The 25,076-nt window shown below is 43.2% G+C and overlaps 2 protein-coding genes and 1 long non-coding RNA gene across 17 annotated transcripts in view; 1 reads left to right on the forward strand and 2 right to left on the reverse strand.

Annotated features, from left to right (window-relative positions):
• Positions 1 to 25,076, forward strand: part of gtf2f2b (general transcription factor IIF, polypeptide 2b) — a 32,090-nt gene that overhangs the window by 5,201 nt on the left and 1,813 nt on the right. For 7 of the 15 annotated variants that reach the window (XM_081713763.1, XM_081713766.1, XM_081713777.1 and 4 more), the window contains 4 exons: positions 6,071 to 6,152; positions 6,284 to 6,383; positions 6,488 to 6,631; positions 21,787 to 24,234. In XM_081713763.1, the coding sequence (XP_081569889.1) occupies positions 6,071 to 6,152; positions 6,284 to 6,383; positions 6,488 to 6,631; positions 21,787 to 22,263 (803 nt within the window). In that variant the 3' untranslated portion in view covers positions 22,264 to 24,234. The other 8 variants (XM_081713780.1, XM_081713779.1, XM_081713768.1 and 5 more) reach the window with 7 other exon arrangements.
• kctd4 (potassium channel tetramerization domain containing 4) lies at positions 309 to 2,167 on the reverse strand. The gene has a single exon (XM_027009546.3). The coding sequence runs from the start codon at positions 2,002 to 2,004 to the stop codon at positions 1,228 to 1,230; it is 777 nt and encodes a 258-aa protein (XP_026865347.1). The 5' UTR covers positions 2,005 to 2,167; the 3' UTR covers positions 309 to 1,227.
• On the reverse strand, positions 8,446 to 11,428 carry LOC113577086 (uncharacterized). The gene is made up of 5 exons (XR_003410590.3): positions 11,275 to 11,428; positions 9,758 to 9,840; positions 9,463 to 9,506; positions 8,998 to 9,074; positions 8,446 to 8,880 (listed from the first exon to the last, which is right to left on the reverse strand). It is a non-coding gene; the product is annotated as an uncharacterized LOC113577086 (long non-coding RNA).

Raw genomic sequence — 25,076 nt, forward strand, 5'->3', positions numbered from 1 at the left:
CTTCATTTAAAAATGAGTGACTTTTAGGCTGTAAACAAGTTTGGCTTCATGTTAAAGAAATGTCGTCAACATTTGCTGTGCTTTTTAGACACCTCTCAATACTTGGTGTTAACGTGTATCTATAAATGCATTTTATCTTTATACATAGCGTTTTTGCTCTTTGAATTTCAAGTTGTAAATTAGTTCACCATAGATGGGCCACATTTATACATATCTGTAATGATTTTATGAAACAAATTCTTCAAATGACAGTAATGAAAAACCTTCAAAATGCTTTCTAAAGTACAAGGAAGCATGTGTTCAGTAGGTACATAATTATTTGTATTTTATTTGCTGTAGGCACATACAATTTTTTTTACATGGTCCCACACAATCTGATAGCTTTGCTTTTTCAAATTAAGATCAATGCTCGGGGAGATATTTAACAATTATTGAATGGTGGCTCTGTGTTTTTAGGTCATGCAGAATATTGCAATAATCTATTTAGGCCATGATGTAGTCTCTATTACTAGCTGCCTTTACGGTTACTAAGGAAATTAATTGTTGCTATGTTTATACTGGCTCCATGGTAACTCGTGAGAGCTCTGTGCCTTTGCTGCCGACTGTGGACAATACCATCATTCTGTCATTTTATCACTGTTGATTCTAACAAACAATACTGGCCTTTTCAGGACTAAACCTCTTTACAGTCTTCAAGTCATGTTGTAGAATGAAGTACTTGTCATCTTTATTTTTGAAAACATTCACAGGTTCTGAATAACATTTTCTGTCAACTCCACTTTTTCACAAAACCAGCAATCACAATATTTGCTCCCAGCCATGAATATTTGCACATGCATAACATAGCCTGTTGGTCAGAAATCACAGTAGTTGTATGCAGCCTGTTGCCATTTTCACTTATCTGAATTGATTCTGGGAAGAAGTCAGAAGGTTTTCTGGAACATTCTGCAGTTCAGTGGCCGTGTCCACGTGCCGATCCTCTTCCTTTAAAAAGCCAGTTTGTGCCAATACGAGGGACTATACACAGCATACCAGAAGAAAACACAATACACAACACCTCTTGGTGGTGGGAGCTGGAGGAATGCAGAAGCAGTGTTCTTTGCGGGAGACTCTTTTGTAATCCGGAACGGATCCTGCGCGCAGTACACTGACGGCTGGGGATGTTGACGCGGGATAGGCGGTGGTTCTCGGCAGGTCATGTGGTCCATGCCGGCAGTTCTGGTTGGGTCACTTGACGAAGTGCAGCGCCTCACACTGTGCCACCGAGCCCCGACTGCTGTCCAGGCAGGTGAGCAGGCGGAAGCCTCCTCGCAGAGCCATCATCACCGTCTCCAGCTTAAGCGTCTCAAGCGTGCACAGGAATGTGCTGTCCTCTTTCAGCACCAGGCGTGAGCCCTGCTCGGACTTGATGAAGTGCCGGAACTGTATGACATTGGACGACACCTCGAACTCTTCTGGGAAGCCGTCCAGCCGGCTCTTGGAGATCTGCACCAGCCGCCCTTTCACCTTCTCGATGAAACTTGTGTCGCTGCAGTACACCTTAAGGCCCTGCGAGCGCTCATGGCTGTCCGTCACTTCGAGGAAGGCAGGCTCTCGCTGGGCAGCCTGCACCTGTTCCCACTCCTGCAGCGCCTGGCCAAGCTCGCTCAGCCGGTAGAAGTCGGCCTCCCGTCGGAGGAGCGCCACCTCTTTGAAGTCGTCGGGGAGGATCAGATCGCCTGTCCGCAGGAAGTTGAGTACGTGCCGGAAGATGGGCCCGTCGCGGTCGATGAAGGTGTTGCCCATCGAATCGACGTGCTGCACAGGCCTCTTCCCGCTCACCACTTCCTCGAGCAGGGAGCCGGGGTGCTTGGCCAGGGTGTGCCGCTGCGCTGCGTACAGGTAGCCTCCCACGTTGATGGTGACCGTGCCCGAGGAGGGCTTCTTAAAGCTCTTGCTGGGCTGCAGCAAGTCCGGGTTGATCTGCCTCAGCTCGCTCTCCATCCTTCTGAGATCCCACTCCATGCCGCTCCGCGAGCCCAGCCTGTCGGAGCGAGGAGGGGGAGGGGGAAGGAGGGGGGTGTGTATGAACGGGCGTGCGAGCGAGGGAGCGTGCGAGCGAATGGGAACGCAGCTGAGCGGCAGGGAGCACTGAGCACTGGCAGGAGTACCGGAGCCTTTCACAGCCCTGCACTTGCGTGCACACGCCAGCCCAGCACGCAAGCACAGGCACACGCGCTTCCCCATGCGCATGTGGAGGAGGCGGGGGAGGGGAGGAGGCGGGGGGAGGGCACGCCTGCGTCAGAGCAGGAGACGAGGGGAAAGAGAGAGTGTGTGTCGCTTGCTGCCCTCCACTTTAAAGGCTGGATTTAATCACCTCGCCACTCTAGTGTACTCCTCCGCGCTGTTTCGGCAATTAGTGCCGTTCTGCTCTGATGAAAGGGCTCGTCAGCTGGGCGGCTGCACGCGAGTGCACGCAGGTGGGCCACATTGCACGGACCCTGCTTAACGCATGCAGCTTAAACACAGCCAGTGGCAAAAGAGGGGTTGTGGGGAAGAGAGTGTTCCAGTGTTCAAATCCCAACACGTTTAAGTTCTCGCCTGTCAAAGTCTTTGTTTTGCAGGGCCATCTGTTGCCATTGTGTGGCAGCATTTGGCAGCTTTATTGGTAAATGAGGGCCAGATCAGGAACAGCGGATTGATGTGTTTATGCAAATGACTCGTTTCTCATCTTTCCCAAGGCATGAATGTAGTCAGTGCAGGCTTCTCTCTGAGTGTGTGTAGAAGAGGAAGGCTGCTGCTCCTCACTGATGCACGGATCCGTGGTGCTGAGAAGTGACCCAATTGGTAGCAGCAGAAGTATCCGTTAAGGTAGAGTCCTTGATTTAGAAGGTCCGCCTGTTCAGTTGGGGGTTGGTTGGTGTGTAATAGCCCCCAAGCAGTCTCAGAAAATGTTTTACAAGGCAGACATTTGGTGCTGTCACTGTTTGAACCTTCCAGGGAAAAAGGCTCAGATCAGTGCTGTTGTTTTAGTTTTGTGTGGATGTAGGCTTACGGTAACGGGCAGACTGAGCAACCCCTCTGTTTGTCTTGGAGGACATACCAGTGCACGGTTGGCTCAAGCCTTTGCGCCTCCAAACCATCGAGACATCTCTCTGAGCTGCCTCTCTCAACAGCAACAACCTGTCAGTCAGGCAGTAAGAGGCACTTGCCCTGGACCAATCGAGCTGAGGGCTTTGTTGTCTCCATGGCAGCAGGGTGACAAGCAGGGCTGAGATTGTAGATGGAACTTCATGGTTGCAGTCACTGTTTAGGTTGAAATCATGATTTATAATGCACTTTATATGCATTGTTGAGTTCTTGTTAGCACACCACAAGACACGGTAAAAAGGTTTAATGTACTTGACTGACAACATAACCAAAGCAGTTCGATCTCTGATGGCTGCTTTGTTCTGGTTCTAAAATCACAGAGTAGCTTTACAATTTATGAGAAATGTAGGACGTTAATTAGTTTGTTTTGGATGTGTGGGCAGTTTAACGAATGCTGTGTTTTGTTTTGTTTTTTGTCACCACTAGTAAGAAAAGGAATTAATGTTGACAGGCACATAATGTTGATTTTTAAAGCAAATGTTTATTTCATGTGATCTGTACTCATGCATATTTATGTGTATTAAATGAGAGCTCTATAATGTCAGTGCTGGTACTGGCAGGCGTGTATCAGTATAATCTTTTATTATCTGAATAAAATATCAGTGCATAGCTATGAGTAACAGCTCATCAGTGTCACCGCTGATTACAAGAAGACACGATTTCTAATCACATCCTAATGGAGTTATCCAACTGTAAACTGACGTTTACCAAAAAGCAGAGAAAGAATTTTCCTTTTCTTTATAGTTTTTTGTTTGTATATTTGAGTCCATATGCAGCTGAAATAATACTTCCTCAATTTTTAATACCATGAAGGATAATCAGATAATATAGTGAGCAGTCAGTATGTCCTATACCGAGGTTGTCTATAAATGGTAAAACTGTTAAAATATTCATTGTTTGCTGAGGTGTTGGTTACATGACTCGTTTGGCAGTTATCAGAGGTAGGTCTTTTACATGAGACCTGTGCCATTTGAAACTGCAAATTACAGTTGACAGTCATTGCATAACACATGGGGAGGTGGTGGTAACCAGTGGTAAGACTAAAGAAAATGAAGCGTGTGCTTCACAGGCATCTAACAAACCTCTGAGGTTTGGGTACTAGTATGTTTGCTTTTTCTGTCACTAGGCAAAATAGTTTTGCCTTTTCTGTCTATTTCTATTCAGAATTTAAGCAATTCTGAAATATAATCATAACAGAAAAATTCCAACCATTTAATGTGTCAAAAAAGACAGAAAAAAAAGCCAAACTCAGGAAAATTTTTCTTTGAAACTAATTGCTTCTCAATTATATGCACTAAAAAATTCAGCACAAAACTCCCCGTGAAACTGCTGCTTTACAAACCGCTGCTAAGTGAATGATTTGACACATTTCTCAACACATCAGCTTGAAATGCGTGCAGCCGTCAAGGAGGAGGCACTGTGCATATGCAGATGAGCGGAGATGTCTGGGAATCAGAACTGTTGCTGCTGTGGGCGGACGGGTGGGTGTGGAGGGTCGAGATGTGTGTGTCCTGCCTGTGGATCCATGGCATGTTTGGAGCGCCGGCAGAGAGAAATGGATGGGGGCTTGTGAGGGGGTGGATGGTTGACCCCTCACCTTGCCAACATCTTAGCAGCGGTTCATCATCCTACAACCTTCCTGTGCGGCTCACGCCACCCCCGGCTGGTCCATTCAAAGAGGATGTTGATGCTGCTCCTACATAACTGGCAATTTATTGGGGTGATGTTTCTGTGACTCTACTTATGTAACCTTAGCCCACAGCAGGAACAGTCATGTTTTGTTTTTTCGGAGCTCCATGGAGAAGAGAAAGAGTTCACGCCTGCTAGGAGAAGATCCACAACGCTAGGCTTCTAATGGCCCTGAACTCTCTGAGTGTTGGTGAGGAAAATGGATGCTCTGGTGAAGTTGTGAAACATGAGTGGGCGTATTTATAAAACCACTTTAATAAGTGCTCCTGCACTCATCCCATCAGTTAGTAATTGGTAATTGCGTGCATTAGCGAAGCCCAATTATGGATTTTGTGGGTGAAGTTGTGCTGCCATTAAAAAGGTTTTTCAGCGGGACAATAACCACAAGACGGCGCAGACTCTATTATTCCCCCTAAGAAATGAAGAGGATATATATAAATGTAATATATATGTTAAAAAACTGTGTTGGTGTTTGTGTGGGTGATCGGTGGAAATACGCAGCTCCCCAAAGGTCAGAGAAACGTCAGCCTTCTGTAGAATATGCCAACAAACGGCTGGCTATAGACGCGTGAGCGGTGAACCAGGTTTCTGTGGAGGGTTCAGCAGGGCTCAGGAGGGTCAAATTCACACTGCCACAGGTCAGCCATGCTGATTCTCAGAAAAAAGCCCTGCACTTCAGCAGTGAGGTGTGCACTGCTTATCTGAATCACAAGATTTCAAATGTCAAGTTGAATTTTGAAACGGGGTTCTGTGCCAACACTACAATTAAGGGTGCTTCTTTTTGAAAGGTATTGTTCTGTATTTTTCTGTGCTTCTCTGTTCATTTTATCAAGTAGCACTATTTGTTCAGGGTACCAATTGCACATGAAAATGATTTGCTGTCAGCAAGCTTTCTTTCTTCTTTTGGTTTTGTTTCTTTATATAGTAAAGCTATTGGATGATCTATTGGTACATTATTTAATTAAATCATGTTAAGTAATATATTCTTAAATACTTTCTTCTACTGTTAGCTAGATAATAGAAATTGTGTAGTAATCATAGATGGGTATGTCAGTACACCGATATGTTAATACAATGATTACATATACATATGTATAATTATTTATGATTTTAGATGTATAAATTAAGTTAAATATTTACATATTTACTGATCAGTAAATATGTTATATTTTTTAGATAGGAGATATGTAATGTATGGACATTTTTTTAGCTCACCTAGTAAATCATGATAAATACTTTCTTTGCTTCAAAGACCAGATCACACTTGAAGGCCTAGTGGTCCAGCGTGCCGAGTGCAAACCTGCAGTGCAGGAGAGCTACATGAAGTTAAAGAGGTAAGTGCAGTAACACCAAACTGATCTCCGAGTTGTGCAATTTTTATTAATATTATTTGTTAATAAACAATACAAAATAATAAAATTGCAAAGGAAAATTATTGCTTCTGACGTAACGATTTGCACTGCAGACTGCAGATTGAGGAATCTACCAAGCCCCTCCGACTGTCTCAGCAGCTAGAGAAAGCAGTGACTACCAATTATAAACCTGTGTCCAACCACAACTATAATGTGAGTGAGTGTGTGAGTGAGTGTGTGAGTGTGTGTGTACACACACCCGTACCTGTGTTCACATACATGCTGCACAATATATAACTGGGATGTTTTGAATGCAGGTGGAATATGAAAAGAAGAAGAAAGAGGAAGGTAAAAGAGCCAGGGCTGACAAGCAGAAGGTTCTGGAAATGCTCTTCTCTGCTTTTGAGAAGCACCAGTACTACAACATTAAGGACCTGGTGGAGATCACTAAGCAGCCAGTGGTGAGTTGCACCGTTTACAAATTAGCACGCAGCCCAAGACACACAAATGCTGCAATCTAATGACCAGTGTAATGGAGTTAAATGATTCATATTCCTAGTGATTAAAGAAACCATTAGCCCTGTGGGTCTGGAGTGTCAGCATCAGTGCTCACTCCATGGCCAGTGAGGGAAAGCTGGCTGTATGCATTTATTTCTATTGCTTTGCAATTTGCCACAGCCTTCTACTTCTGCCCCTCCGAAGCTGGCTCAGCATACAGCTGGGAGCCAATACTTGAGTACTTGACATAGGGAGTTTGAATAGTGTCTAAAGAGAGGTCTGTGTTTCAGGGTAGCAATTTCTTTTTTTTCTTTCTTTCTTTTTCTCTTTTGACTGACCTTTTGGATCTGATGTTCGTTTTAATTTTATGCACAAAAACTTTCCATTTCTAGACTAATCTTACACTTTCGTAACTGATTTAGTGGGCTTTGCCATCAGCAGTTAAATGAAGCCTCTGCAGCAACTACTAGCAAAGCACATTAAACTGAGTGTCGTCTTTTGAAGGCTCAAACTGATGCCAGAATCATTTTTGGAACTCATATCACCACAGTGACACCTTCATTTAATTCAAGTCCCAAATACAACACAGCATGCTTCACTACTAGGATGCTTCTGCAGAGTTTTAATAGCTAAACATTGTGTTAGAAAACTAATCTGCATTAAGGTGGATCTCCAAGGGCTGCTCTAGGGTTTGACAAACACTGACAGTATTTTCCCAACCTAATCCTCATGGACACCCAGGTTGTTTTTATTCTCTCCCAGCTCATCTGAACAAGGATTAAATGTCTTTGATGGCTTGGAGCAGATCTGTTGGGAGCTTGAATAGAAAAAACGTGGAATATCGAGGGGTCTCTGATTATTAGGCTGATGAACATGAGGCAATAAAACAGTCATCTTGCTCTGATTGCATTATCATTGATAAGTGTGCTTGGTGTTCCTGAGGATAACAATCACCTAAATAGTGTCAGTTTCTCCAAGTGCTAGAGATGTAAATGCCATGAAGTTGGATGACTCATACCTGTTCTACCATTTGGCTAATGAGGACCAGGGAACAATTTTAAGATTAAAATAACCATACTATCTGCAGACACCTGGTGGTCAAACTCTTTAATTACAATGATTTGCAGAAAGTATATTTAAGAGGAAAATTAAAACGAGCCAATAAAATGGTAACCATTATTTCTAAACATGTTTAGACTCGCCAGTAACCATACTCGACATTCTCATCAACCTGATGGCCTTTAAGTTATAAAAGAAGGCATAGCTGAAATGCCGTAGTGATGTTTTTTTTTTTTTGGGGGGGGGGGGGGGGGGGGGGGGGGCTATATAAAAATGTAAGCATTTGGTGTAAATAGCTTTAACCTGCTCCAAACATCCCCAGATATACCTGAAAGAAATTCTACGTGAAATCGGAGTTTATAATTCAAGAGGGCCCCACAAAAGCACCTGGGAGTTAAAACCAGAATACAGCCATTATCAGGAAGGTGAGGAAGAGCGAGGGGGCACAGAATAACCTGACATGGCTTCTGTTTCACAAATTTTGCACTAATTTCTTGCACTTTTTTTTTGTAAAATAGTTAATTTGTCACTCAGGATAAAACTTGTTTTCAGGCAACAGATGTCATTTGGATAAAGATTCTGTTCTGAGGTGTTGAAAATACATTCTTCAGTGTAAAGTTGGATAGAACCTGACATTAATGTGTATTTGTTCTATAATACTTTCATAGTATTGGTGCTTTAAACAAGAAAATAAAAGACCAGGTCTAATCTTTGCAAATTATTTAAATCTGATATTTATTAATTTGTGTAAAAAGATTAAGGAAACGACAAAGTGATGCGAAGAATTCAGCACGTCTTCATCGCAGTGGCCAGAAATGGTGTGAATAGACTGACAACACAGCTTATCACTGTTACACCAGCTCAACATAGTCTTCACTCCTCATACTGCTCACCATACTGTTTCCACAATTAAAAACCAAACAATATTTAACAATATCTCCTTCAAGTAGTTTACAGCCATATGCTCCATTTGGGTTTTACCACAACTAAAGTACTAAGTAAATATACATTAATTTGACATATATACATTAATTTGTATTTGACAAGGACTTCTTTTCACTCTTGAGAACTGTTTTACAATTAGGCATTAAAATTAACCAAAAAGGTGTAACCCAGAAGCAGGGACCCAGTATTCATTAGGAATCCAGTGTACCTGCAAAGGTAAAGCAAAATGTGATTATTCTGTTTGAGTGTCTCAGTTGACCGTTATATTGTGTGAAAGCACAGCATGTATGAAATGTAATAGTTCAGACACACATTTAATACCTACATGTTCCATTGTCCGGGACATTAGTCAAATTTAGAAGCTGTTCTCTTCAGTGCATTTGGACAAGGTCACCATGCGCCCTTCCAAAAATGACAGACAAGTCAACAAGTCAATCAAAATGAGCTGGGAAAAAAAAAAAACTTACTGTCTGCAAAAAGCAAAACCCTAATGTGCTCAGGTAATACATGCAATAATGTTTCATCGGTAATAACCTCAGCAGGTTGGTCATCCTTGCACATTTTATGCTGATCATTACATATGGAGTTTCCTAGCTGACTCAGTGAAAGGAATATTATGACCTAGTCCAAGTTTAGATTGTAGCGTTATATATGGATAAATGTAATTAATATAGCAGAAAAGCAATGAGCAATCTCTGTTTATTTTCTGAAATGGGTCATGATACGGCATTAATTTCCAGCTGCTCCTACAATTAGAAAGACTTTAGCAGTGGAGGGTGACGCTGCATACCTCAAGAACGTGCATATCCCATTTTTACTTGAGCATCAGTTGACCTGCAGAATCAAAAAGTCAATCACAAAAAGGCCCTTCGCTCTCCAGGTAGCATAAGAGCGCACACACACATGTGCTCAGGTAATACATGCTATTAGGTTCACTGGTCATAACCTCAGCAGAAAGTAGTCATCATCGCACATTTCATGGCTGACCCCTCACCGAGAGTTAGCCTTTTATACAGTGTACACACAGCACAGATGTTTAAGGCCATGACATCTTTTACCAAAGACCATTCCTTAAGGCAAGTTACCTGACAATTGTGGTTCGAGATGCAGTCCACAGCATTAATAAGGGTTCCAGTCAGTTGTCTCCATCCTCTCTAGTACTAACCATCTACAATAACAAAGCAAGTCGTATATTTGTTTCACTGACAGTTAGATTAATTAACCATCATTACTAGGTGATTGTGATTAAAGTTAAAAGGTGGCAAATTCTGGTACTTTGCCTTTGACTAAACCAATTTGAAAGATGGACTTGAAAAAACAAGCGTCACACCACTGTAAAGTATTAAAAATGTTTAGAAAACGTTTACCATACTCCCTAAAAAAGTTCTTATCAAGTTCAAGTTCGGTTTATTTGTCACATACATAGTCATACACAGTACAACACGCAGTGAAATGGTGGAGAGTGCTCTGTCCAAACTGAGGAAGAGAACCAGGGGTGCATAGAGAAAAAAATATATATACAGATAAATATATATATATTCTATGTATGTATCTTGGAGACAATGCAGTAATTGCACCCTGTGAAAGACATCTGGGAGGTTATATTAACCCCATCTAAAACCCCAACCATATACCAAGTATTCCAATGCAATTTAAACTACCTGGATATATTAAAAAAAAGTGTTTGATCATGTGAAGGGGGTTTTGTTTCTTTTAGCATTACCCGTCTTACCTCTTAACTAACTGCAGAAATTGGTGTGGCTTAAGGTTTGTGTGTAAAACGTAAAAAATGCAGACCTGTATGTACGAGTCTAACAAGAGTATACAAGCAGTTAATTACACACGGCATAACTCGCTATTGTAACGACTGTAACACATCATTATAAATACCAGAAAATACGGTATCGAAAAACGCCTACAATATTTCCCAACCCCTCCTAAGGTGCGATGTTTTCAAAGTAACGTTAGATGAATATGGGAACAAAGCTCTTATCTCGAGGTAAACGTTCACTTATTCCTGAGTCAATTCTTGTCCGTGTGCTGAGGTAATAGCGGTTAGCTGCCTAGCCTAGCCACATCCTACACCAGTTTTAGGATCGTCACCGCTGCAAGACACGAGGAACGTCGATTCAGTCTCCCCAGTTACCTAACCCAACGCTAGGTTAGTTTGCAAGTTAGTTAGTTAGTTTTCAGAAACGAATGTTGTCGGTATTTTAATGGTTATTTATCCTGATGACAAAATCGTCTAAAGTCTGAGACTACATGGATCCCTTAAACCTGCTCATTTAGGTTAACTAACTAGTTAGATAGCTATCCTAGTTCAGTTTTTAATTGTGGGCGACTTGAATTCTCAGAACTGCTTAGATAGCCAACTATTCAGACTGCGAAACCACAATGTTTATTATCTTAATTTTTAATTAACTTATCCTACTTCAAAATGGCAGTTAGCTAGGTGACCAATCTTATCTTATTTTAGCTAGTGCTGTATGGTTCACATGGGAACTTTAATCTTTCAGAGACGCTTCATTCGTCAGGTCCGGGACTCAGGACGCGTCGTTTCAACATGTAACCACAACTGGGGTTAAAGTTAAACATAACCTACCTGTTGTAACTTTGTTTACGTTCATTGTTGTAGTTTATAAAAATGCCTTTGCTAGCCATTACTCTAAAGCCGAAGTCTCGAACGGAAAGGAAGTAGCGCCAACAGTGCCGCCTCGTCGTGACGTCACAGCGTGTGAATCCACTCAGGGTTGCCAGATCCTTGGACTAAAACCCACCGAAGCATTGATGTAAAAAAAACCAATGTACTATGCATTACACAGTAGTAACGACATGTAATGCAAAGAAATTCATATTGCAACTACAGTTAAATACTAAGATAATGGATTTTAGAATACTCCACAACACTGCTCGTTTCATTCTTTGAACATGAGGGCCCTCTTGTTGAATAAATGGGTTTGTCCTCAGCACCGAGCACCGACCATAGCACGGAAGCTGAAACGTTTGCTCATTTCATTGGCTGACATTAGTTCATACTAATGGAATAAAATTGTTCAAAACCTCTGTTGGATTTTCACGATCTTTTTTGCCTTTTTAATTTTAAATGTACCATGTGAGCATTTTCCCAATTAGGGCAAAAAAGAAACGAGAGTAAATGAAAATGAAAACAAGTAAGTGATAAACCCCACGTGTATTACAGAATAGCGCATTCTGTTTTCAGTGCCTGACAGGTATAGAAATGTTTAGCTTGAAGGTGAAATATGAATCAGTTAAAAAATTAAACATGGCTTTTATTTAAACTCTAGTTCTACAGTAGTGTGATTTAGATGTTTAAAAAAACATAGTTGGAAATATTTTAAACCTTAATGGGATATTTCCAATTAGTTTGATTACGGCAGTGTATGTCTAGGCCTTCTTTATATAATTAGGCACAGCGGCACGCTAGTACAACATCGGACCTACATGCTTTGTGAATCTTGTTTAAATCCTGTTTAATTTTTTAGATTCACTAGATGGCGCCATTAAACCAGGCACGATGCCCCCTCCCCCCTCACATCTCTCCCCTCCTCCCGCCCCCCCAAAATATATTCAATTTGAGCCATAACACAGACGTGCAAAGAACATCTGCCGAAGAGTGAATGAGAAGAACAAAGACACAAAGCCAGTACCTTCTCACACTGCTATTTCTGTAGGCCTTCTCCATTAGGCTGTCTCTCATTTGCGCACTGCTGATAACGATCACAATAGCGCTGAAAAAATTTCCATTCCACAGCAAATGCAATCAAGTCTAATCAAGCTGGAAAATTGTGCTTTGGGGGCTTCTAAGCCTAGACAAATGATTGATGCTGTCTTTTTTGTCTAATTAGTGGCTAGTCAAAATTAAGCCATTTGCAACCAATTTCATTCTCTCCGAGGACATAAAAATGTTAAGCAGGCCCCATGGTTTTAAGCAAAGTCGTCTGCAGGAATTCTCCTTTTCTTATTGGGTGTGGTACCTCACTGTCTGATAATGGCCTAATGAGGACACTCGATCCTTTTTCTGCAAACAGTCATAAACAGGTGAGGGCAGCATTGTGCTCCAGTACTTACACAAAGGCACAAAGACAAACAAGAAATCATATAAAAGTCACTAGTGTGTGTGTGTGTGTGTGTGTGTGTGTGTGGAATGGAATTCAGAGTTGTCTTTCAATTGGGTAAATGGCAGCCTGGGTTTGGACTGATCACAAGCATGGAATTGGTTTGGGGTTTCTGTTTGGAATTTTAATATGGGCTTATACACATCCTGAACATCTTGAAATTGTTTGCACTTAATAAAAATAAGCCTACACACACCCTGAGACTATTTCTATCCAATAAATCATTATGATCTGTTATTATTACTGTTCTGTTATAAATTATTACTATTGTTGCTGTTTTGTTGTTGTTGATCTTGTCAATATATTTTAATTTATATATTTGTAGTTTTATGCACATTTCTGTTGCTAAAATTAAACCTAGATGCCAAATATATAGCTCATTTTAATTCAATTCAGGCATCTCTTTTGCCATGTGAAGCAGCAGCACTGTGTTTGGTTAATTATTGTCGCAATGATTGTGTCATTTGTTTCCTAACACTGATATGCACTCACAAACAGCCTAATGAGAACACTAATAGCAGTCAAATCTTTGAATTACTGACATCTTCCCATGCTCAGCTGCTGATCCAATTATCTGTTGCCTCTTGATGCAACACTTTATTTGCAGAGACTGGCAATGTTTCAATTAAAATGAAAATGCTTAAACTCTGCTTTGAAAATTATTGGCCCTCAATTGTTCATTTGCATCTCCTAAGAGAGATGTGTTATGTATGCAAATAAGTAACTTGAGGATGCACACTGGGTCACATGTGCCCAGTGCAATTAAAGCTTTCTATGTGGAGATGAGTCACGGTGTTTGAAGGCATCATCTGCATAGCTGTCTTTTATGGTAAGTGGCACAGTTTAGAGTAAAAAGTAAGTGTATTTTAAGGGCCTTTTTAATCTTTTGTATTAAGCCCAGAAACACTAAATAACCATCCACACTAGCCACAAGTTTTAAATTTTTATATCTGGATCTTAATTCTCTCCGCACATTGCAAATTCACTCAGAATAAACTCATTCAGAGTTCTGAGAACAAAATGGATAAAGTATACACAAGAACATACACATGCATAATCGGAGACTTTGCTAATGTTTCATGTTTAGAGCCTTTTAATAATACTGTCATATGATATTTATGGCAGTAATTTTGCTGTGTTTAATTGGAGTATGAATATTTTAATGCAAAGACTGTACATGAAAGCCTTAAGGGAAAATGTCGTTTTAATCTCCAAGGTACAAAGTAGCCTTTCAGTTAAATGCCAAAAAACCTTTTGCATCATAAAATCATTTTCATTTATTTTAACTATATACTTAGTTATCTGGTATTTCAGCTAAGGAAACTATAGGGACTAATAAAATTAGTCACAGATGTGTTTCTGCTTGAGGAATCAGCCCTAAAAAAGTGGTGAAGCTGGAACTGATTGAACATTTAACTTCTCAAACTGATACTCATCCACCTGTTTCTGAAATTAGTTCTTTACGGCCGTGATGAAATCATGTGAACAGCAGGCGCTTGCCCTGTACCTTGGCCAAAAAGGTCAGGAGGTTCTTTTTTAGACAGAGGCCCTTGAATCTTTAAAATGCACCTCAGATTTTCTCTCTGTACACTTTCATAATTGAGTCAAAAGCCAAACATTTTCAGACTCCTGCTGTTAAATCACATGGAGAATAATTGGAAGATTTAATTGTTTCCACAAAACAGGTCTATTGTAATTGTTTGTTTCAGTAGAGCAAGAAGGATCAATTATCTGAGCCTCTCATTTGCTCTAACCATGCTTAGATGAAAACTGGATCGGTCTGACCTCATGAGAGTCCTATCATATCATATATTGGAATTTGACATCCCTGGAACCTGGGTCCCAGTAGGTTAATGTAGGCCAAATTGTTGGAAAAGCTCTCGTGCTTTATAGTACCTCTTTTGAAAACAGTAAATGACCTATAATTATCACCCTGGCTTCTGCTGTCTTTGATTTTTGAGGTTTATGCAAATGTTGTTTGGTAAACAACTGATCCTCCATACAGCATATAAGTACCACGTGAGTGGTACCTTAAGAATCCTGGTACCTTAAGAAACCTTAAGAATCTACAGGCTGAACTCCTATAAACAAACCCTTTCTGCCATTTCGCACACACAGTGAAACTTAAGAACATTTGGTCGCTTCTAGCCCCCTGCCATAATGGGTCAAGCACTGAAACTAAAGCGACGAAGAAAAAAAAATATGCGCACTGCCTAAATATCATTTAAAAGGCATATGGCAAAGCTCCTCCCGGGCTGTGTGTCTGCACACGCTGGCCAAACAAAACACCGATTTATTGAGCTTCCGTGTATGGTGCACCGTGCTGGAAACTGTGCGTTTCTGTTTTCTTTACAGTTCCTTTTTCTTTTTTTTCTGTTTTTTTTTTTTTTTTTGGAGAGTTGGGTCGCCGTCCTCACTGGCTTAGCTATACCTCATATTGTTTTAATTCCGCAATGGTTGAGTCACGTAGAGCAATCAGGGCAGACACGGCCGCAGGGCCTTTTTTGGGAATGTCATGTGAGAAGGCCGATGCCGTTTTGCCTGAAAATAAAGTCGGAGCTGTCTGGAAGTTGTGGAATGTGCAGCAGGCTGCGGGCCAGCTCCGCGCTCGAGGGAAGCATGGCGCTTAGCAGAGCGCTCGGGGCAGGTAGCGCCGAGCTTGTCCCGTCTCTCCGCCCACAGTCTCTCGTCCCGTCTCTCCGCCCACAGTCTCTCGTCCCGTCTCTCCGCCCAGTCTCTCGTCCCGTCTCTCCGCCCACAGACTCTCGTCCGTCTCTCCGCCCACACTCTCTCGTCCCGTCTCTCCGCCCACAGTCTCTCGTCCCGTCTCTCCGCCCACAGACTCTCGTCCGTCTCTCCGCCCACAGTCTCTCGTCCCGTCTCTCCATCCACAGACTCTCGTCCGTCTCTCCGCCCACAGTCTCTCGTCCCGTCTCTCCGCCCACAGTCTCTCATCCCGACTCTCCGTCCACAGACTCTCGTCCGTCTCTCCGCCCACAGACTCTCGTCCGTCTCTCCGCCCACAGACTCTCGTCCGTCTCTCCGCCCACAGACTCTCGTCCCGTCTCTCCGCCCACAGTCTCTCGTCCCGTCTCTCCGCCCACAGTCTCTCGTCCCGTCTCTCCGCCCACAGTGTCTCGTCCCGTCTCTCCGCCCACAGTCTTTCGTCCCGTCTCGTCTCTCCGCCCACAGTCTCTCTTCTCGCTCTGCTTCCTTCTGCGCAAGGCCCAACTTGAAACATTTGTACTGTACACACTACGAAGTCTGCGTAATACGAAAGAAAGTGTATGCTAATGGTTCTTCTGAACACAAGTCACATCTTAGTGGCAGACGTGTTTCTCGACTTTCCTACTGATTCACATTTGACTTAATGAAGGCTAATGTTGTGTCTCATTGCTGTCGCCTTGTACTGTCGCGTCCTTCAGCAAAATGCCGGAATTCATATATCAGATATATTGCTGGGCCCTTGTTTTGATTGTCCCCCACAGTGATCAGTACTATGGAGTGGTAAAATAGCTCCTCACGTTGCACATCCTCCCCACAGCATGGCTTTAGGGCTACTCGGCTTGCTCCGTTTACTGCCCTACAAGTCTTCCACCAAATAAAAAGTCGCCCATGCAGAACAGACACTCTTATGAGCCAGATCCCAGATGGGCCGCAAGGCGTAATTCCTTTTGATAGGATTATTCCCACTGCTGTGGGTTATAAATTTGATGAAGCGATCTTGAACCAGTTCCAAAATGCTCTGCGGGATGTCCTAAGGTTTAATGGAGCATGTGTATGTTCTTATCTTTCCTAATTAGTGGGCCATTCTAAGAGTGGAGGACTGCAAAATGACTAACACACATGTAGCATGATCATAACAGTTCTGTTCTGGAAGCAAATAGTTCAGAACAGGTGCCATGAAGGATATCTCAGGCTAGCCTGCAGTCACTGCTGGAGGGCAGTTGTCACTGGTGTTTGCCCATTTGCATTCATCTAAAAGAAAGTTCAGTACACATGTCATGCAAAAAACAAGATCATGAACTGAAAAAATAATTGAATTCATACCTAGCAATCTTTTATTCAGCTTTAAATGGTCTGTTTGTTCTGTTGGAGCAAGAACTGTGCTATGAGTATCTGTGATTATAAATATTTTATGATTTTCAAGTTTTGTTTTAAGGGACAGAATACAGAGAAATAACATATCAGTGTAATGTATCTAAATGCAGTGTTGCTTTAGTTGCATTTTAATAAACCCCAGACATGTGCAGGTCTGGAGAGAGCAGCAGACAGTTAAAACTATACTTTTTCCCCATTTCTGACTATTTGAAGTTGCTGTTAGGTTCCTGGCACAGCTGATGGGTTTGGCTTGTGCGGGCCCTTTGATGTGATTCTCTGTCCTATCCAATGCCATATGTCAGTGAATTCATGTGAGGGAGACATAAACACTCCAAATAAGTGTAGATTCATGTTACAGCTCCACAGTCTTAAAGATCAAACGATGGGCCTACGAGTAAGCTGGCAACGTGGTGGTAGTGCAGCAGCTGTGGGTACAGGTTTGCCAGACACTGTAGAAATGAAATGTGCCTGTCATACCTGATTTAGACTCTTTAAGTACACTACATTTCTTATAACTCTTAAGTGCATTACTGTTTACTGAGATAAGGTACTGGTAAGGGGGACTGGCATTTGTTCCAAGGACACAAACAAATGATCAATGTGTTGATTTAAGAGAGTTTTTGGTTCTTTTCAGCTGCTACAGGCTATTGCGAGATGTTGCCTGGCCATTGCTTTTCCCCATTGTATATAGAGTACATTTCTGAGAGAGAGATGGAGAAAGAGAGAGAGAGAAACAGGAGGACACCACATATGAGCTGCAGCCTGGCCAACTCTGGGCTCGATCACAGTGGGGGCAGTTGCGTGAGAATGGGGGGGGCCCTGGAGCATGGCAAGAAATTATGTTTTCTCTTAATAAAATCCCTTGTTTTTCATCGGATGGTGAGAGGACAGGAAATCGGCTGTGTTCCAGCCTCATTACCATGCCCCCTTGGATAGGGTACAGTCCGTCATAATGATGCCTCTGTTGGCTGCAGCACCCCTTTGTACACTACTCAGCTTTGCCCTCTGACTTTACTGGCAGGCTCTCACGAGTGTTCAGCGACACAGGCCAAGATGAAACTCGTCTTCATTTGAGACAAAAAGTATGCCAGGAGACAGAATAGTGTTCTTTTACAGCACTGTTCTTATGTCACCCTTTCCTCATGCTTAGAAGCAGACACTACTTTAAGTCTTTGTCCTATAAAAGAATGCACTCTTGGGTGCAGATAATGAAGAATGCTGTCCAGGGTGAAGGGGGAGGAGTGAATTGCTGGACAGGAAGAGCAAATGGACTAATTGAAGAGTCTAAAAGGCATAAAACATCAGTTTCGATTGCACAGAAAACAGTTGAGCAGCATCAGATGCATTTTATGGTTATATGCATAAGGTACGGATCAGATCAGTACCTTATAAAAACAGGCAGATCAATTGATTAATGATGCAGTACTTGCTCTCAGCAACATCACAGTTGCTCTGTCATCACACAAGATAATGTTCATGTACAACTGACTGGTTTAAGAATAGACACTATTCAGCCAAGGTGGTACCAGTTCTATACATATACATATACATATACATATACATATACATATAACAGACTCTGTAGTTAGAGTGCTGCTCTATTGTTGTTGGCTCTAGTGATGACCTCAAAGAACATTATTCAGGATTTGACTTCTCGTCATTACAAGGTAGATTCACTGGGCCAGGCTCCAATATTGTTAAGAGAATAAACATTGAATCACAAGATCAATACAGTCTACTGACTCTTCATTGCCAAATTTCTAACATGGCTTTCGGAACCAGTGGCCAAGCAGACCCGCATGCGTGTCCATGTATGTGTCCATATAGATGCATGACTGACTGAACATCTGCAGGGTGTAGGAGCAGAGAAGGCTCCTGCTGTCCGTACTTCCCTGTGAGAACCCACCCGGTTATATCTCCAGGCTCAAGACCCCCATGGCTCTCTGTCAGAATTCAGTGTATTCTGAGTCTAGGCTTTGTTTAATCACGAGGAATGCCTGGTTTTGTGGTGGCTTTTCACAGGAACATTTAAGTATACGCAATATGTATTCATATTATGTATTACACCTAAGCCATGGCAGCTGTACAGGTCTTCCCTAACCTTCCCCAATGTATGGCCCTACATTTTCAATTTGGTTATGTTTTCCACTATGACTACTCACATAGATGAGTCCAAATTTACCAATAGGTTTATTAATAACCACAAGCAGGCTGCTCCTATAAACTTCTCTGAAGTATGCTTTTCCAAAGGCTTTAAAAATCTTATGAAGATACTGACCAACTAAGCTAAGATCATTTAAAATGTTCCTATTTGCTTTTTTCCCCAAACCGCTTCCTGAGCCATGTGCGTAATACGGCCCAATTATTAAAAGACATGAGATGGAAACTCAATTAGTGTATCCCCTTGTGAGTGCACCAGGGCTCCTCTGGAGATGTCCTGAGATATTATGAAAGCAAAATGAGAACACTTGAGTGTTTTTACCTGCTGAGGGGTTATGCACTGTATTGTTGTTCTGGAAGGTTCCCTTCTGCCTCAGAAATTCTCATCCCTTTAATTATTCACCTGCTTTCTCCTGTCCAACATCTGAGCATCATGGATACACACAAGCAAGGACAATGCATTAGGAGGTCTGTTCATGTTCTTATAATTGAATAAAATAAAAGATGCAGTTTTGAAGGTTCTGAATGCTCTACTGCAATACCAAATCTATCAAGGTTTAAAATATTATAAACAATATAAGTTTTTTGGACAAATGAATTGCATTTAGCAAGTTTACTATTTAGATCGTCTTTGTAGACACTGTATATACTGCATGTAATGGACTGACAGGACACTGTTAAATAGATGGCTGACTATTACACTGCTCTAAATCTTTTTTTATTGTTTCATTATGAGGGTTTGTATGTTATTTAAGTGAAGTCATCGGCAGGAGCTGCTGGTATTTGAAGAATACATTCTGCAAAGGTCCTTTGCCCTCAGCAGTAGCTGCCAACACAATGTGCAGTCACACAAAAAGAAGTGCTGGAGAGAAAGAAGAAGGAATTTTTGATAAGCTCAGAACCCAGAGGAAGGCGCGAGGCAGAATGCCAGCTATGCAGAGCATTCACAACAATGTGTAGTGTTACCAGCCGGCTTGCACAAAGGCAGCGTTCTCTCAGCTGTCAAAGACGCCATTGTGGCACGAGGCGAGTAGAACTCAACCCGCTGCAGTCCATTATCACCCGCACATTCCGCTCCTGCTGCCCCCTGACGCACAAGGCGGTGTGTTTCCCTCCATTCAGGCCCTGTCTGTCCACGGGGCCCTTTTCTCTCCGAGCCCCGCCAGGATGTCCTACCCCCAGCTGGTGTGATGAAGTCAGGCAGGAGGCTCTTGTATGTTGGCGAAAAGGCCTGGTATGTTGCCCGCCGTGACGGGCCACCAGCACCTGACGAGGGGTGCACGGCTCTTACGGTGACGTGGCGCTTGACGCGTCCTGAAGGGTTGACGCCTCCCGGGGCCACGGCGTCAGTCAAGCGTGGGAAGCGGGAGTCGGCACGCGAACGCGACTCGAAAGGCGCACCGCAGCGAAGATTGTAATCTCTTTGAGGGAAAAGTGGGATAACAAGGGCTTTATCCTACTTATCCGTCTTCTGCCTCAAAGCAGGGCTGTGTTGCACAGCTGAAAGCAGCTCCTAACAGGATAAGATGGCTCAGGCCTGAGTGGAAGTGATACAAATTGTCAGCTAATTCCATTGTCCCTCTACTGCCCGGCCTTTGTCCTGACATCCAGCCTAGGCCTTGCACAACGGCAGGCCTGCTCTCACAGAGACCCAGCAGGTTTGCTTGTTCAGGCCTCGGCCCGCCTGTGGAGTGGCTGACACAAGCCAGCCTGGGCCCGCTGAGCTTTGGCAGGGTCTAGATCAGCTCCCCCGCTGGGTAGGGCTCAGACTGAGCGACAGGAGCCCCGGCCACTACTCCTCACCCACCCACTGCACCTCCTCAGCCAGACTGATTGACAGGTGTTTCGGGGGGCTGCCATCAGAGAGACATTTTACATATGTGAAGCGCCTCCCCCCTGTCATGTCATTCCTCCCTTGGTACTCAGTGTCATGTATGGTGCAGGTGGTAGCCTTTGTGGGATGGTGCGACCAGAACCCAGTCCTGCTTCTGGTTGGAAAAGGATCACTGCACCAGCAATGGGCTCCCATAGCTTGTCCAGTCAGCCCCAGTTGTGTGCAGGTAGGGGTTTACTCTGGTGAAGTTGGAAGTTGTGGAGCAGATGGTAAATTCCTAACTGCATTAGTGTCAACTGATGCAGTCCTCCCAGAACGTTTGTTTGAAGATTTGAATATCAAGTAATTTAATAGGCACTCATCTGTTGAGTATATTCTGACTTTAAGACCTTAAAGAGTGAGGCAGTTATGTAACAGCAAGAGATTGTTGTACAGGATCCTTGCATGATCCTCTGATGAACATGACAGCCTCAGCCAGAAGAAGTGTCATACACGTTCACAGCTGTCTGGATGTGTTTTATGAGTATGCTTCCTCTGCACTTCTTTATGCACTGTTATGCAAAGACAAACATCTGTCCTGCTTTCCTGATTCACAGTGCCAAAAGAACTGTTACTTAAACTTGTACTGCAGTTCTGGCTGGATCTAAGCATGCCTGCTTAGCAGTTCAGTTAACTATCTCATAGGTGTTCAAGATGGACAGGAGAGTGCTGATTATTGAGGACTGACTGCCGTAATTGGGAACGTGACAAAATTTTGACAGATCGCTTCCTGCATGAAGATCTGAGTCTGTTCTAACTCAATTAGCTGACAATGGCCATGTTTGAAGGGAGAGGAATACCAGCTGTGCCATTGTCTGAGAGCCTTTACTGTTTGTGTGTTTAGGCTGATTCGCCCCAACATGGGACTGCCGGAAAGTGGCAGGCTGGTGGAAGGCAGAGGAGCAGGCACCAGGGGATCAGGCCCCCAGAGGAACAAGCACCAGAGGATCAGGCCCCCAGAGGAACAAGCACCAGAGGATCAGGCCCCCAGAGCAACAAGTACCAGAGGATCAGGCCCCCAGAGGAACAAGCACCAGAGGATCAGGCTCCAGAGGATCAGGCCCCCAGAGGAACAAGCACCAGAGGATCAGGCCCCCAGAGGATCAGGCCCCCAGAGGAGCAGGCTCCAGAGGATCAGGCCCCCAGAGGATCAGGCCCCCAGAGGAGCAGGCTCCAGAGGATCAGGCCCCCAGAGGAACAAGCACCAGAGGATTGGGCCCCTAGAAGAACAGGCTCCAGAGGATCAGGCCCCCAGAGAAACAAGCACCAGAGGATCGGGCCCCCAGAGCCCTCACACTTCTCTGTGTCACTCACACTCTGAACAAATCTGCAGCCCTCTTAAGAGTATCTATCTGCTGCCTTATCCATTAGTGTGTGTGCAGTGTGGTTATGATAATGTGGAGAAACTGCACTGGGTGCAGAGAAACAAATCTTACCTGCTTCCTCTTCCTCTCATTTTGTGCCCTTTTGAAACTCCACAGCTCTCAGAATAATATAGAATAGAAAAACCTGTATGTAGCGGTTTATTCTTCTGCAATGGAGATGAAAACTGCCATTCTTTTGTCTAATTGGCAGCACGGTGAAACTTGTGGAGTGATGTCTCCTCACTGGTACTGACGTTAATGCATTTAATGAGCTTCCCGAGAAGCGCAGGATTTGTTAAATGTTTCACAGTGTTTGCTGTCAGGCTGCCATAATCCTCCAAGACTTTTATTCTGGGTAGTCCTAATGTGCCTTACCACATTGCTGACGGGAGCATGAATCCCCGATGGCTGTGCACTCTCTGGAAGACCTTGGCGTTTCTACAGTGTACTCTTCTTGCCTGTGCTGAGGCTGTGTAAGATTAATGCAGATGCCTGTCTGACTCCTTCATAACTGCAGATTGCGTTCTGACACCACTAGCCTTTAGGGCTGCAACCTTGCTTTTGGCACAGTGAGCTACTCTATGTTCTAATGTGATTCAAAATGAGCTATTGACAAACTACAGCATTGGAAGAAGCGTGTCAGTGGGATGTTTGAGTGCAAAAGTAACTCTGGCTTGGCATTGTTCTGGTCACCAAAACCCTCAATGGTCCCTGGTTCACCCTCTAAATGTCTACTAACTGGCCCCTTTGAGGTAGGCTTCAAATACACAGTGGCGCTGTGAATTTACATTCCGCTACAGCTGTTGACTTTGCTGGGCTGTGAAGGGGCCATGCAGACGAGGCCCCGGCCCCGTTGCAGAACACACTGAACTCATTGTGAGCACAGGAAGCCAGAAGCAAGGCACCGAGTAAAAAGGACAACATGTGAAGCAGATGTGGGCTGTTGTGCCGGGGCCCACACAGATCACTGCCAAGCTCCTGAGCCGCGGAAACAGGTGGAAAGTGCCCGCTAATCTCTTATTAAAATGGAGAAGTATGCTAGCTATGCTGTGTTATTCTGGTCCTTGGCTAAGGACTGCCTCTCATTACCTAACAGGGGTTTTGTTGAGCCTACAAACATGGAATAAATAACCAAGCAAAGGTCATGGCAGAGGAAGTTCTGCTTTGTTCTGTTTATATATATATATATATGTGTGTGTGTGTGTGTGTGTGTGTGTGTGTGTGTGTGTGTGTGTGTGTATTTACACAAGTAAATAGCAAATACACAATGCTTTTATTCTTCATATTATGATTGTCTTCCATGGCATCTTTGCTACATGCTGTTGGGATCTGGAGTAAGCGTGGGCCGGACAAGATGCTAGAATGGACGGGCAGACTGGTCAGTGCTGCGGGTGTGTGTGTGTGTGTATGTGTGTGTGTGTGTGTGTGTGTGTGAGGGTCCCACCTGCTCCAGCTGCAGGCCGTCTGTCAGCAGCCAGGATGTGTTTGGACTCAACTAGTGGAAGCTGAGGTGCAGCTAGGGACACGCCTCCTAATGAGTCTCCACCTCTCATCGCATGACCACAAGCTGCAGTGATTAGTACCACTAATGAAAATATTTTGCATGCTGTGACCTTACCCAGACCGGACTTGCTCTCTGGGGAATAGCGAGATACAGCTCGGAAACTGGGTGTTTGCTCTGTGTCTTGGCTCCAAAGTGCAAAACACAGGTCTATAGTACAGAACCACCACTGAATACATTACTGGAATGCTTTCTAAAATTTATTGCTTTTGAAAGAGATCTAAGCTTGATTTTTAAAAATGTATCTTACTTTTGTTATATTCTTCCTCGCTACAAAGTGTAAGTGGATAAGAGTTGTGGGTGGTATGTACAATAAAAAAATGCTATTGGGCACTTAAAATAAATAAAAGAGGTCATGCTCTTTGAAAGTTCTGGTTCCAAAATGTGAAGTGAGATTTGTTTGGTAACAATGATCAGCCAGCTGGTTCGAAGGCTATGAGCTTCTGTCGTGTGCCCTGTGTGACAAAAAGCCATGCGTTTCCTTTAAAAAAAAGTAGGTCTACTTAAGTACAAAAAGCTCCTGGTATGAGAGCTGGATGGGAAAGTAGCTACATACATAAGTAAAGTTTACCTAAAGGTATCAGTAGTGTTACTTACTTAGACACAAAAATGTCTGTCTTTTCTGATGTCTGTGGTTTTACTAAGTGTAGGTGTTTTTATAGTTAAAAAAAATAATTCCATAAAATTGACAGTAGAGAGTCCTAATTTGACTGTTTACACCTCATGTAAGTGAGATCAGTGATTAGTAAGAATGAGAGTAGAGAACTAGGGTAGAGAAAAAGAGTACTTTCAGCATAAAATCTTGTAAGACGCGCATATCTGTTCAGTAATACATGCAGCCAGGTGAAGCTCTTAGTCGACCCCATGGAGTGAGCTGCAGTTTAGAGCACTAATACTGTATGTGAGATGCATGAAGAAAGAAACATGAGTAATGGGAAACAGAAAGCCACACATACTCACATATTTTCACTCCTAAGAAATGCTTCCTGTCATAGAAAATTCCCTTATATCTCCATCTACAGCCCATATTATCTACACTGTCCTGCAATACTAAATATTTGATAGTATCATTAGACTTTTATTGCTGGGTGTGAAAAAGAGGAAACTAAACTGTCAGTAAGGGCGAAGAATGTGCTTTCATTACTCGGTGGGTGGGCAAGAGCTCTGCAGGTGGAGAGAGCTGAAATGCTGAAGGGATAGAGGTTTAAG

The sequence above is a fragment of the Electrophorus electricus genome, chromosome 4, assembly GCF_041902795.1.
Source record: "Electrophorus electricus isolate QZ-2024a chromosome 4, ASM4190279v1, whole genome shotgun sequence".
Lineage (NCBI taxonomy): Eukaryota > Metazoa > Chordata > Actinopteri > Gymnotiformes > Gymnotidae > Electrophorus > Electrophorus electricus.